At 42.3% G+C, this 15,376-nt stretch overlaps 1 protein-coding gene across 3 annotated transcripts in view; it reads left to right on the top strand.

Moving 5' to 3' along the window:
• gins4 (GINS complex subunit 4 (Sld5 homolog)) overlaps positions 1–15,376 on the top strand; it is a 45,098-nt gene that overhangs the window by 14,778 nt on the left and 14,944 nt on the right. For all 3 annotated transcript variants that reach the window (XM_063056792.1, XM_063056791.1, XM_063056790.1), the window contains exons 6-7: positions 3,331–3,421; positions 8,930–9,042. In XM_063056792.1, the coding sequence (XP_062912862.1) occupies positions 3,331–3,421; positions 8,930–9,026 (188 nt within the window). In that variant the 3' untranslated portion in view covers positions 9,027–9,042. The remainder of the gene's footprint in view (positions 1–3,330; positions 3,422–8,929; positions 9,043–15,376) is intronic.

Consider the following 15,376-nt stretch of genomic DNA (forward strand, 5'->3'; position numbering starts at 1 on the left):
AGTGCCTTGCTAAAGTCCACTGCCTTACCTTTATCAACTTTCCTGGTAACTTAGATTGTTAGATTGGTTGCACATGACCTAACACAAAACCATGCTGACTATCCTTAATCAGTGCATGTCTTTCCAAATACTGATATATCCGGTCCATTAGAATACCTTCCAATAACTTTCCCATTACTGTTGTCAGACTCACTGGCCTATAATTTCTTGGTTTACTTTTAGAGCCTTTCTTAAACAGCGGAACAACATTGGTTATCCTCCAATCCTCTGCTATCTCACCTGTCGCTAAGGATGATTCAAATATCACTGCTAGGGCCTTAGCAGTTTTTGCACTAGCCTCCCCTAGGATCTGAGGGATCACCATGTCAGGACCTGGGGATTTATCCACCTTGTCTTGCCTCAGGACAGCAAACACCTCTTCCTTTGTAATCTGTATAGGGTCCATGGAGTTGATGGCACTTTGCTTATCTTCTATAGACTCTGTGTCTGTCCCCTTAGTAAATACAGATGCAAAAAAAAAAATCATTTAAGATTTTTCCCCATCCCTTTTGGTTCCACACATGGATTACCATTCTGGTCTTCCAGAGGACCAATTTTGTTCTTTGCTCTTAACATAGCTGTAGAATCTTTTAGGATTGTCTTTCACCTTGACTGCTAGGGCAAATTCATGCCTTCTTTTAGCTCTCCTGATTTCTTTCTTAAGTGTTCTCTTGCATTTCTTATACTCAATAAGTACCTCATTTGTTCCAACCTGCCCATGCCTGCTATGCATCTCCTTAACCAAGGCCTCAATATCGCTTGAAAACCAAGGTTCCCTAAACCTATTATCTTTACCTTTCATTCTGATAGGCACATAGAAGCTTTGTACTCTCAAAACTTCACTTTTGAAGGCCTCCCACTTAACAAATACACCTTTGCCAGAAAACAGCCTGTCCCAATCCACACTTGCCAGATCCGTTCTGATACCATCAAAATTGGCCTTCCTCCAACTTAGAATCTCAACCTGTGGACTAGACCTATCTTTTTCCATATTTACTTTGAAATTAATGGCATTATGATCACTGGATTCAAAGTGTTCCCTTATATGAGCTTCTGTTGCCTGCCCTGTCTCATTCCCTAATAGCAGATCAAGTATCGCATGCTGTCATTGGGACTTCTACATACTGATTAAAGAAACTTTCCTGAACACATTTTATAAACTCCATCCCATCTTGTCCTTTTATAGTGTAGGAGTCCCAGTCAATATGTGGAAAGTTAAAATCACCTGCTATAACAACCTTATATTTCTTGCAACAGCCTGCATTCTCTCCACAAATTTGTTCCTCTAAATCCCTGGGACTGTTGGGTGATCTGTAATATAGCCCCATTAACGTTGTCATACTTTTCTTAATACTCGGTTCCACCCATTATGCCTCACCGGAGGAGTTTTCCAGTCTCTTCTGATTGAGTGCTGCCATGACATTTTCCCTGGCTAGTAACGCCACCCCTCCTCCTTTAATCTCTCCTGCTCTGTTGTGTCTCAACAGAGCCCTGGAATATTGAGCTGCCAGTCTTGCCCCTCCTGCAACCAAGTCTCACTAATAGCTACAATATCATTATTCCAGGTGTTGAATTATGTATCTTGTAAACCTCCTGTGTTTACTTATTTATTCTTTCAGCAAAAGTTCAATAAGAGGAAATTTTTATTCCATAAAGATGGAGTGAAGTCATGGATTATATAGGGATTACAGAGAAGGTAGTGCTTGCTGTCTCCAGGGTGTCCCCTGGACATTGTGGGAGACTAGTGCAGAAATTGCAGCGGGCTTGGCAGAGATATTTGAAATGTCCACATGTGAGGTGCTGTAGGATTACAGAACAGCTAATATTGTTCCGTTGTTTAGGAAAGAATCTAAGAATAAGCCAGGAACTCGTAGACTAGTGAGCCTGGCGTCAGTGGTGGGTAAATTATTGGAAGGTATTCTCAGGGATCAGATGTATAAGTATTTGGATACGCAAGGCTTGATTAGGGATAGTCAACATACCTTTGTGCATTGTAGGTCATGTCTATCCAATTTTATATTTTGAGGAGTTTCCTGGGAAAGCTGGAGGAAAGGCTGTGAACGTTGACCTTATGGACATGGACTTTTAGCAAGGCTTTTGACAAGGTCCGGGGTGGGAGTCTGATCCAGAAGGTCCAGTGGCGTGGTACTCGGGATGAAGTGGTAAATTGGATTTGACATTGGCTTTGTGGTAGAAGACAGCGAGTGGGAGTAGACGGTTGCCTCGCTGACTGGTGGCCTGTGACTAGTGCTGTGCCACAGGGGTGGGTGCTGAGTCCATTGCTGGATGATAATGTGATAAACTGGATTGGCAAGTTTGCAGATGACGCCAAGATTGGGGCATAATGGACAATGAGGAAGGCTATCAAAGCTTGCAGCAGGATCTGAACCAGCTGGGAAAATGGGCTCAAAAATAGCAGGTGGAATTTAATGCAGAAAAGTATGAGGTATTGTACTTTGGAAGGACAAGCCGGCTAGGACTTACACAGTGAATGGTAGGTCATTGAGGACTGCAGTAGAACAGAGGGATCTAGGAATACAGGTCCATAATTCCTTGAAAGTGGTGTGACAGGCAGATAGGGTCGTAAAGACTGGCACGTAGTCCTTCATAAATCAAAGTGCTGAGTACAGGAGTTGGGGTGTTATGTTGAAATTGTATAGGACATTAGCGAGGCCTAATTTGAAGTATTGTGTGCAGTTCTGGTTATCTACTTACTGGAAATGTTGAAAGAGTCTAGAGGATCTTGCTGGGATTTGTGGGCCTGAGTTACAGGGAAGGTTGAATAGATTTAGGACTTTATTCCTTGGAGCACAGTAGAATGAGAGGAGATTTGGTGGAGTGTCTAAAATGGATAGAGGTATGGATAGGGTAAATGCAAACAGGCTTTTCCCACTGAGGTTGGATGAGACTTGAACTAGAGGTCATAGGTTGAGAGTGAAAGGTAAAATATATACAAGGGGAACATGAACAGAGTGGTGAGCGTGTGGTATGAGCTGCCAGTGAAAGTGGTGGATGCGGGTTCAGTTTCAATGTTTAAAAGAAGTTTAGGTAACTACAAGGGTGGAAAGGGAGTGGAGGTCTATCATCCAAGTTCAGGCCAATTGGATGAGACCGAATAATAGTTTGGCACAGAGTAGATGGACCAAAGAGTTTTTTTCCGTGCTGTAGTACTCTATGACGGATTTCTGCTATCTGGAGTGTCATAACATGGGAAATGCCTGTTTAAGCCTTTAATTCATCCTCACCTGCTGCTGTTAGACTTCACTGAACTTGTTCATCTTTCTGCCTCAGTTCCCAAACCCAACATGGATTCTTTTGTTTTTCTGAGAGTGAAGGAGAAGCAGGAGAATGTACTGGTGGCGCCTGAGAGAGAGGATCAGAGGTAAGAGTTTATGCGCTTGGCTAAGCTGCTTTGCAACCCGTGAAAACAGAGCTACGATATCAGTATCGGTAATAGAAAAAGCTGTTTTCTCCCAACCGTTGACCTTTTATGCCAGTTGCAGTTGATCAGTGAGCACTGTCGTTGACAGTGTCTGTCATGTGCATCTGTGCGTTTATTGCGCGAGAATGGGTGTTGGATTGCACGTCAAGATGGACAGGACCGTTTAGTCCATCAAGGTCATTTTGGTTTCCAGCAGGACAATCTCATCAGCCCCATACCTTTCTTGTTTCTCTGGAGCTCTGCACCTTGTCTCTTTCACGTACCCATTAACTTTCATTTGATTATTTTGCTGCTTACCTATGCTAATAATTTACAGCAGCCAGTTAGCCTGCCAGCGCAGTGGAATGTAGGAGGAAGCCAGAACACCTAGAGGAAGTCAATGGAGTCACAGCAGGAGTGTGCAGACTCCATGCAAGCAAATGGCATAGAAGGAGAGGGTCAAACCCAGGCTGTTTGAATTGTGGGGCAGCAGCACTAACTGGGTCCAAACATGACCTCTGCTGTCTGTGGGGAGGTTGCAAGTTCTTCCTACGACTGGGTTTCAGCTGGATTCCCCAGTTTCCTCCAACACACAATGGTCGATAGTTTGCTAAGTTAATTGTCCATTGTATGTTGCTCTTTGTGTGTAAGTGTTTGCTAAAACCCAAGGAGCATTGATGAGAATTTGGGGAAAATAAAATGGGATTAATATAACTAGGTGGTTGATGGTTAGTGTAGACTGGGTGAGCTGAAGATTCTGGCCCTATATTGGGCTTCACTCTGTCATGTAGCAATGCCGCATCTGCTTTGTGACCACTGAGATTCTGAAAAAAAGCATAGTGGCATCTTGCCTTTTGGGTGTTTATGAGAGAATATGGTATCGCCTGTTCTGTTCCAGAATTATAACTTTGAATCTTCATTATTTGTCAAAAGCCCTTGATGTTATATAAGACTTTGGTCTAATGCCTCACCCAAAGGACTTTGCCAGTTTAGATAGTTTTAGTTAGTCTGTTAAACTTCTCAAGTTTCTGCCCATTAAGCTGTGCCAGAATGTCAACCAGTATTTGTGAGTGCCACATAATCGGAGGGATGAAAGTAGTGTTTGCTTCTGGTTTTCTGTTGATAAAGATTAAATTTATCTTTATTTGTCACATGTATATCTAAACACAGAAGTAAACACTGAAATGTGGCAAATCCAATCAGCGAGGGTTGTTCCAGACAGCCTGCAGCTGTTGCCATGCATCCAGTATCAACGTAGTGTGCCCACGACTTATTAACCCTAACCGTCCGTTCTTGGAGTGTGAAAGAAAATTGGGGCACTCCGAGGAAACCCATGTGGTCATTGGGAGAATGTACAAACTCCTTATGGACAGTAGTGGGAATTAAAGGCTGATTGGTGATTGTTGGCACTGTATTAACATTACGCTATCCGCCACACTACTGTCCCAGACTTGTGGCACTTTGCTTCATGGTGGTCACTTTTCTCCAATCTGTACCACGCCTGTCTTTGCTTTTTTTTTTCATTTATCGGATTTGGGCATTCATTTCTTGTTCATGGTTGCCCTCAAAGTGGACATTGAAATGATGCCTCAACTGCTGCTGTCCACTTGATGAGAATACTTCAAATGGCCTTTGGACGGGGAGTTCCAGGATTCAGAGGTGGTGACGATGAAAGAATAGCAATATAGTTCCAGTCCCTAATAGTGAGTCTTGTAGAGGAACTTGCATGTGATGTCTTTTCCATTTGCTAATGACTGTTTCTTTCAAGTAGGTAGTTGCCCTAGCTTTGGTGCAGTTGAGAAATCCTTGGTAACTAATTGCATTGCATTTTGAGGGTACTTTGCTCTGTGGCTAGTGCTAGATACTTGGGTTAGATGATGTGCTAATCAACTGGGCAGCTTTGTTCTGGGTCGTATTGAGCTACTTGGGTGTTGTTGGAGCTGCAGTCATCCAGGCAAGTGGAAACTTTTTCATCAGTATTGATTTGTGCCTTTTTAGATGGTGGAAAGATTTTGGGGTACTGGGGTGGTACCCAGCTATTTATTTGCTCTTATAGCCAGTGTTCAGAGATTCAAAGTATATTTGTTATCACAGTATACAACTCTGTGAATCGTTTTCCCCATAGGCAGCCACCAAATAAAGAACCATGGAAGCTGTTCAAAGAAGGGGAAAAATCAACCCCCTTCCCCCCATGCTCAAAAGAAAACAAATCCTGCAAACGGCCACAGAAAAAACGAGTAAAAATGCAGGATATCAAACACATAATCAAAAGGCATGTTTCAGTTCAGCTCAGTGTTCAGACTGCCCCGATTCAAAGTCACCCGAACTATCAACAAAAAAGAGTGACCAGAAAACTGGAACGTATCATAAATGTGAATCGGAGTCCACAATCCACAAACCGCGCCAATTAAACCTTGCTCCGGCTCGATCCTCCGACAGCATCGAGTGAGAGGGAGAGAGATCATTCGAATGCAAGGACCGTCCCTCGGGAGCAAAGAGCAAGTGGGAGAGAAAGACCATCACACATAGACACTCTCCTCCAGCGGCAGCGAGCAAGAAGCTGATAGACGGCGCTGAACACCCGCTCACCTCTGAACCCACTTCGATGATTTCAATCTTCCTCGGTGCTTTGATCGATGAGAGATGGAGTCAGATCTCCAGGCTTCCTGGCCTCTATGCCACACGCTTTGCTTGCAGTCTCGTTCTACACTTTTGGAGACAGCAAAGTGCCAGATCACCCAATGAACCCGAAAACACACCACCATAATGTAGATAACAGACTCCAACGGTCGTAGAACCACATCTGAAACAAAAAGAAGACATGAAAGAAGCTACATCAAGTCTTGAGGATTTTGTCTTTGATAGCGTTGTTTGCTGTTTGCTGATGTCATCTTCTTCCCATGGAAATTATGTTCCACAAGTTTTTGGTTAAGTCCATTCCCCAGAAAGTTGGTCAAAGGTAGTAACAAATGCAATTCTGTTGAGTGTCATAGGGATAGGGTGTTGTTTGACTGATCTCTGGATGCAATTGTGGCAGATCCTTTCACTAACGGACAAAGATGCTGTGTTTGATGTGCTTCATTAACATTGATATGGACAAAGTAGAGAAGATTGCCAATCCCCAAAATTGTATCAGGTTAACTGTGAGTTGAAGACTTTTGCTACCTCTTTGGGGATTACATTTCCTTTCTATTTTAAAACGTGCTCTAATTACATTTTGACGCCAATGGGAATAACCTGAAAGATCTTTTGAAATATTAAGTCTTATGTATTATATTTGAGGAAAAATACATTTTAACAGCTGTCTTCGTTAAAATTCCCTGAAATAAGGGAAGAAGATAACATAGAAAATAGGTGCAGGAGTAGGCCATTCGGCCCTTCGAGCCTGCACCGCCATTCAGTATGATCATGGCTGATCATCCAACTCAGAACCCTGTACCTGCCTTCTCTCCATACCCCCTGATCCCTTTAGCCACAAGGGCCATACTTAACTCCCTCTTAAATATAGCCAATGAACTGGCCTCAACTGTTTCCTGTGGCAGAGAATTCCACAGATTCACTACTCTCTGTGTGAAGAAGTTTTTCCTCATTTCGGTCCTAAAAGGTTTCCCCTTTATCCTCAAACTGTGACCCCTCGTTCTGGACTTCCCCAACAACAGGCAGGTGAAATGACAAATTTGTTTCACTTTTCTTTGATCCTGTTTCTGGGAAGGGGCTGGACCTTTTTGAGTGCATTGTAATTGCATGTTTCCAGTGGTGTTTGTTTCTTTCTCTCACTCCCATCAAATGTGTGACCATATGATATGGGACGTCAAATTTTTGTTTTGCTCTTCTGAATTTCAACATATGATTGTGAGAATTCTGCTTTTAATTTCTACAAAGATTATTTATCTAACTCCGTTTGGTACAGTGCGTGATGTGGTTGTGCATGATCCAGTGTTAGTCAGGGTCATTGTCTGAATTAATAGAGCTGTCCTTGGTTTTGTAGTTTCAGAGTGGAGGTGAATTATTTTTCCCATTTGTCCTTGAATTTTGCTCTATTAAGTTTGGCAGCTGTTGTTTCACAGCTTCCTGTGTCCAGAGACCAGTGTCTCTCCCAAGTGACTTAGGTAAAACTCTGCAGAATGCAGCAGGCAGCCAACCATACTCCCCTCAGTGTCTTTAATCCTAAATACATGCTGTATCCTTTAATTTCCCAATAGGATCACCAGCTAATCATCCACACTGAGAATTTCGCTTTCTCTAGCACAAAAACTCAGGATGCTGAGACTCTTCTTGCTGTCAAAGCTCAAATCAATAGTTTATTTTGGAAAAAATAAACTATTGCTTGTTTAATGGTTATGTTCTAGTGGTCTCTCTATTAGGATGATATTGGAAGCTGTAGATCTTCAACCAGTAATATTGAGACTGAAAGTGATAAGGGACGGTTGTTCCTTTCATGTGAAGGAAAGCAGTCTGTGAAGGTGGTGACAGTTTAGTGTGCACAAGTATGATATGTGGCCATGCTGGGTTTCTGGGCCTCCAATGGCAAATAGCCTTTGTATATTCATTTCCTGAGAGAAAGAGTCAAAGAGTTGATTGTTTATTGAAATCCTAGCAGGAGACTATACTAAATGCTCAATTTTGAAATAAAGTGAGGTTGAACAGAAGTCAAGATGACTAACTATAAAAGAAGTAAGCACAATAGCTTTATTTCCCACTGCAGGCATGAAAGAGAAAATCTGGCAGGTGTAATCTTGACAGCTTTTGCTCAGAGCTGATATGCACACATATGATTGCTTAATTATTGCTCTTCAGACATTGATCATCTTGCTATGTGTTTCAAGGTTTTGCACTTCAGTTCTGGAGTTCCCTGGTTCTGAAAGTTCCTGAGCTAGATTGCTCATCTTACTCTGTGTTAATCCACAGGTCAGAAAATCTACCATTTTACCAGTTCTGCTGGTAAAAGAGAGCAATTTGATTGAAATATAAGCTCATAAATGACAATAAATTCTAAATGACAATAAACGAGGACTGAGTGTCCTCATAATCTAATCTAATCTAATCAGACATGAGAGCAGAATTAGCCCATTCAGACCATTGAGTGTGCTGCACCTGATTTATTATCCCTCTCAACCCCGTTCTGCCTTCTCCCTGTAACCTTTGACACCTTACCAATCGAGAATCTATAAAGGTCTGCTTTTAAATACACCCAATGGCTTAGCCTCCGCAGCCATTTGTGGCAATGAATTCCACAGATTCACCACCCTTTGGCTAATGAAATTCCTCCTCATCTCTTTTCTAAATGGATACTCATTGCCTTGCCTCTGAATTGGAATCCCTACCTTGGGAAAGAAGATGCCTGCAGACAAGTAGGATAGATTCTGATGCCTCTGTGGAGAGGAATCTGTAAGCAGAGTTTATCTGAACTGAGGAAGACTTGTTGAAACAGATCTCTACCTAAGGCTTGTGTTTCTTTTCCTCTCTCAGAGAATATACTGTTGATTTGGAGGAAGGATCACAACATCTGATGCGATACCGGACAATTGCTCCTCTTGTGGCTAGTGGTGCTGTGCAGCTGATCTAAATGGGAATATGGAGAGGTAAGGTGAAATCGAATGTAAAGTGCAAAGGAGTGTGTCTCTGCTTTGAACTGCACTGAGCTGGAGGCACTTTGACGGATAGTGGGGGAAATGAGCAGATTTCCCTGGAAAGTGCTGATGTTGGAAAGGGGCTGTCAGTCAGCAGACTGTTGGGAGCATGATAAAACAGTCAATAAGTTATCTGACAAATCCACACGAACCTGGACCTTGGATCCGGTGAAATTTGATTAAACTTGTTGTGACCACAGTAGGTGTAATTTAAATCTGAAATTCTAGTCTCAGTAAAGTAACCACAAAACTACAGATGACTTTTAAAAACAAAGCATGTGGTTCACTGACTTCCTTCGTGGGAGGAAATTTGCTTTTTTTAACTGGTCTGCAAAACAAGTGATCCCAGGCTCCCCAATGTGGCCGATTCTTGACAAGCTCCTGGGTGAAGGGGTTGTTAGGGATAGAGCAATGCAGGTACTGCCAGTGTTGTTTGCATCCCGTGAACAGATAAATAATAAAGCTTAGGGGGAAACTAATTAAAGTACAGACAGATAAACTGCGGTCATTTCTATCTGATAGGTATGTCAGACGTTACCTGTAAGAATAAGGATGTTACCAGGGGATGGTCAGAATGCCAACTAGCGCTGTGAAGTAGCGGGAAGCTGAGTGGTGGAGGAAGGAAGAAGGAAAAAACAAGGGCTGTGGTCAAGGAGAATTTGTTGTATCAGGGATGGGTTGCATCTATACATGTGCAGTGGGGAGTATATTGACTGGCTGCATCATGGCCTGGTATGGAAACACCAATGCCTTTGAAAGGAAAATCCTACAAAAGGTAGTGGATTTGGTCCAGTACATCATGGTAAAGCCCTCCCAACCACTGAGCACATCTACATGAAATGCTGCTGTAGGAAAGCAGCATCTGTCATCAGAGATCCCCACCACCCAGGCCATGCTCTTCACTCCGCTGCTGTCAGGTAGAAGGTACAGGAGCCTCAGGACTCACACCACCAGGTTCAAGAACAGTTATCACCCCACAAGCATCAGGCTCTTGAACAAAAGGGGATAAATACGCTCACTTGCCCATCCATTGAGATGTTCCCACGACCAATGATCTTATTTATTTATATTTGCATTTGTAGTTTGTTGTCTTCTGCACTCTGGTTGATCTTTCATTGATCCTGTTATAGTCACTATTGTATAGATTTGCTGAGTATGCCCGCAGGAAAATGAATCTTAGGGTTATACATGTTGACATGTATGTACTTTGATAATAAAATTTACTTTGAATCTTGAACTAACTTATGGCAATGATTATCGCTGAATTGACCTCACAATATTTTGTACACTGAGGCCAGTTTATTAGCCAGTTCTACGTAATAAAGTGGCCATTGAATTTGTGTTCATGGTGCCCATCCACCTCAATGTGTTGTGCATTCAGAGACACTCTTCTGCACCCCACTGTTGTAATGTGTGATTATTTGAATTACTGTTGCCTTTCCATCAGCTTGAACCAGTCTGGTCATTCTCTTCTGACTTATTAACAAGGCATTTTTGCCCATAGACTACCAGTCACTGGATGTTTTTTTGTTTTTAATACCGTTCTCTGTTGTGAGAGATCAGCGCTTTCTGAGATACTCAAACCACTCCGTCTGGCATTAACAATCATTCCATGGTCAAAGTCACTTAATCACATTTCTTCCCCATTCTGATGTTTGGTCTGAACAACAACTGAACCTCTTGACCATGTCTGCATGCTTTTAACTGTTGTTGCCAAATGATTGGCTAATTAGATATAAGCATTAATGAGCAGGTGTACATGCACACCTAACAGTGGCTACTGAGTGTATATCTTAAGGTGGAATGTGCAATAGGAATATGTTTTTTCGTTCTTGATCTTGTGATTATGGATGAACAATCCCACAAAGTTTAAAGACTCTTATGCCTCAGCTTTCCTGTTGATTTCAATATTCAGTTGTTAGTTCCCTGACTTTGCCTAATGATCTCTTTCAGCCTCCCTATCACCACTACTAATTGCACCCCCTTCTACCGTCAGTTTGAAATTAAACCTTATTTTTAATGAACTGATCTGTACAGATGTGAGAGTTATAGTGAGGAAACTTCTGATGCATGGTATAATTTTGCTGAGTGCAAGTTCACTAATTTGCCTGCTTCAAATACTTCAAGGCTTGGTATCATGATATTCAGAAGTCTGGACCATTGCCTTGGATGCAAGAATTCCTATCATTTCATGGGAGCTGGAGATTTAACTTTAGCAAAATAACTGAATAAAAAGCTTAGTACTATAGGCTTTCACAAATAAAACAGCGGAAGTGTTTTATGTTTTAAAAAAATGTAGCAACTCATTTTTTGTAATCCAGACTTTGAACACCAAGCACAGTGAAAGTACTTTATGTAATTATGTCAGAACAGCCTCTTAAAGTGAAACCCCACCTCAATGTTGGTAGTTGTGAATTATGTATATTTCCACCAATTATGCTACCCCACAGCACCAGTAGTCACAATAATACTACTGGACTGTTGGGAAACCTCATTTGGTTCACTATGTCCCATGATTTCCATATTTTGATTTCCTCTTGCATGGAGTGTAAGCAGGCTCTTGGGGCAATCTCATCAATGCCATTTCTCCAAGTTACCTCCTTGTGATCTACTCTGTCACATATGTCCATTAAATGCCCCTGGATTCTCTCACCAGCCTTCTCCATTCACCAGGAGTAATTTACTGTAGACAATAAACATAATACTACAACACAGAAACAGGGCTTTTGGCCAATCCGGTGTGTGCCTATATAGCCATTTAAACTGCCAGGTTCCATCAACCTAACCTGGACACACCCCTCCCATCTAGGTACCTATACAAACTTCCCTCAAAAGTTGAAATCAAAATTTGCATCCACCATTTGCATTGGCAGCATGTTCCACGCTCTGACCACCTTTTTTGAGTGAAGATGTTTTCCCCCCCATTTCCCCATAAATATTTTACCTTTCATCCTTAACCCATGACCTTTAGTTGTAGTCTCACCCAACCTTGGGGGAAAAAGCCTACTTGTATTTACCCTATCTACACTCCTAATAATTTTGTATACATCTATAAAATCTCCCCTCAGTCTTCTCTGTTCTAGAGAATAAAATTCTAACCCATTCGATCTTTCCCTGTAACTCAGATCCTCCAGACCTGGTAAAATCTTCGTAAATTTTCTCTGCACTCTTTCAATCTTATATACATTTTTCCTGTATGTATGTGACTAAAACTACGCATAATACTCCAAATTGGGCCTCACCAATGTCTTATACAACTTCAACATAACAACCCGACTCCTGCACTCAGTACTTTGATTTATGAAGGCCAATGTGCCAAAAGATTTCTTTATGACCCTATCTACCTGTGGCGTCACTTTCAACAAATTATGGACCTTTATCCCCAGATCCCCTTGTTCTACTGCACTCCTCAATGCCCTACTGCCGACGAAATAAGACCTACTCTGGTCGGTCCTTCAAAAGACCTTGCACCTGTCTGCATTAAGTTCCATCTGCCATTTTAGAGCCCATTTTTTCCATCTGGTCCAGATCCCGCTGCAAGCTTTGTTAGTATTCCTCATTGTCCACTACACCCCGAATCTCGGTGTCATCTGCTAATTTGGTGATCCAGTCAACTACATTATCATCCAGATTGTTGAGCTAGATAACAAACAACAATAGACCCAGCACTGATGCACAGGTCACAGGCCTTCAGTCAGAGAGGCAACCAGCTACTACCACTCTCTGGCCTTTTCTGCAAAGCCAATGTCTAATCCAATTTACTAACTCATCCTGAATGCCAAGTGACTGAACCTTCTTGACCAACCTTGTCAAAAGCCTTGCTAAAGTCCATGTAGATGACATCATCAACTTGCCTTCGTCAAGTTTCCTGGTAATTTCCTAAAAAAACTCTATAAAATTGGTTAGACATGACCTGTCACATACAAAGCCATGTTGACTATTCCTAATCAGTTCCTTTCTATACAAATACTCATGTATCCGGTCCCTTCGAACACCCTCCAGTCACTTTCCCAACACTGACCTGTCTGTAATTCCCTACTTTACTCTTAGAGCCCTTCTTAAACTGTCGAACAACATTAGATATCATCTAATTTTCCAGTAGCTCACCTGTTGCTAGGTAAGATTTAAATATCTCTGCTAGGTCTTCTGGAAATTATGAATTTGCCTCTGGAAATTATGAATTTGCCTCCCACAAGTTCCGAGGGAACACCTTGCCAGGCCCTGGGGACTTGTCCACTCTAATTTGCCTCGACAGCAAACACCTCCTCCTCTGTAATCTGTACAGGGTCCATGACCTCGCTTCTATAGACTCTGTGTCCATTTCCCAAGATGCAACAAATCCATTTACAATCTCTCCTATCCGTTTTGGCGCCATGTGTGGATTACCATTCTGATCTTTCAGAGGACCAATTTTGTCCCTTGCAATCCTTTTGCTCTTACCATATGGTATCTATAGAAGCCCTTAGGATTTTGCTTCACCTTGTCTGCTAGAGCAACCTCACCCCTTCTTTTAGCCCTCCTGATTTCTTTCTTTATGATTCCTCTTGCATTTATTATAATCCTCAAGTACCTAATTTGTTCCTATCCATCTGTACCTGCTATGCACCTCCTTTTTTTTTTGTTAACCAGGACCTCAATATCTCTTGAAAGCCAAGGTTCCATAAACACGTTATTCCTGCCCTTTATTCTGACAGGCACATACAAGCTTGGTGCTCTCAAAATTTCACTTTTGAAGACCTCCCACTTACCAAGTACACCTTTGCCAGAAAACAGCCTGTCCCAATCCACTCCTACCAGATCCTTTCTGATAACATCAACATTGGCCTTTCTCCAATTTAATATCTTAACCCGAGGAACGGACCTGTCCTTACCCATAATTACCTTGAAACTAATGGCATTATGATCACTAGATGCAAAGTGTTCCTGTACACAAACTTCTATCACCTGCCCTATCCTATTTCCTAATAGGACATCAAGTACTGCACAATCTATCATTGCGACTTCTATGTACTGATTAAGGAAACTTTTACAAACCATTCTATCTAGTCCTTTTACAGTATGGGAGTCCCAGTCAATATGTGGAAAGTTAAAGTCATAATCTTGTAGTTCTTGCAACAGTCTGTGATCTCTCTACAAATTTGTTTCGCTAAATCCAGTGAACTATTGGGTGGTCTTTAATATAGACCCATTAACATGGTCATCCCTTTCTTATTTCTCAGTTCCACTTGTAAAGCCTCTAGGTGAGTTCTCCGGTCTGTCCTGATTGAGCACTGCCTTGACATTTTCCTTGACTAGTAATGCCACCTTTCCCCATTTAATCCCTCCCACCCTATTACAATGGAACCCTGGAATACTGAGCTGCTATTTCTGCTCCTCCTGCATCCAAGTCTCAGTGATAGCTGCAATATCATTATTCCAGGTTTTGATCCATGCCCTGAGCTCATTTACCTTTCCTACACTACTTCTTGCACTGAAATATACACAACTCAGAAAATTACTCCCACTATGCTCAACCTTTTGAGTCCTTACTTTGTATGAGTCTTAACAACATCTGTCTTCACAAACACTCTACTATTTGTTCTAGCACACTGGTTCCCTTCCCCCTGCATCCCTAGTTTAAACCCTCCACCCCACCCCCCCATGCAGTACTAGCAAACCTTCCTGCTAGCATATTAAGGCTGATTTATACTTGTGCGTCAAGCTTGTGCCGTAGCCTATGCAAGTGGGCAACGCCGTTGTGAGTATTTATACTTGTGCGTTGGTGTGTCTGTGTCGCTCTGCAATTCGCACGCATGCGCACACACCTGCCCGTGCAAGGCTTCATGGTCGGGGTAAACAAGTTTAAAGCGAGCGTCATTTTTCATAAAAGTGAAATGTGTCCTCCATAATTTCGGAGGTCTGTAAAGCTTTATGGAAAGCATTGCAGCCAGAATTCCTTCCCTGCCCTTCAGTCTCCCAATGGGAAGCTATTGCACTGTAGGAGGAAATGCGATGCTACCAAGCGGACCAATCATAGTTGTTGCGGTCTGCGTTGCCGTGACACGTAGTTACATTTTGGGAGAGGTGCGCGTCAGGCTACGGCATAGGGTACGCGGCTATGCTGTACTTACAGTGTCGATTTGACGCCGAAGTATAAATCAGCCTTTAGTTCCCCACCAGTTTAGGTGAATAGCGTCTCCTTTGTACAAGTCCCACCTTCTCTGGAAGAGAACCCAATGATCCAAAAAAATCTGAAGCCCTCTGTCCTACACCAATTCCTTAGCCACCTGTTAAGCTGTATGATCTG

Source organism: Mobula hypostoma, chromosome 8 (genome assembly GCF_963921235.1).
Source record: "Mobula hypostoma chromosome 8, sMobHyp1.1, whole genome shotgun sequence".
NCBI lineage: Eukaryota > Metazoa > Chordata > Chondrichthyes > Myliobatiformes > Myliobatidae > Mobula > Mobula hypostoma.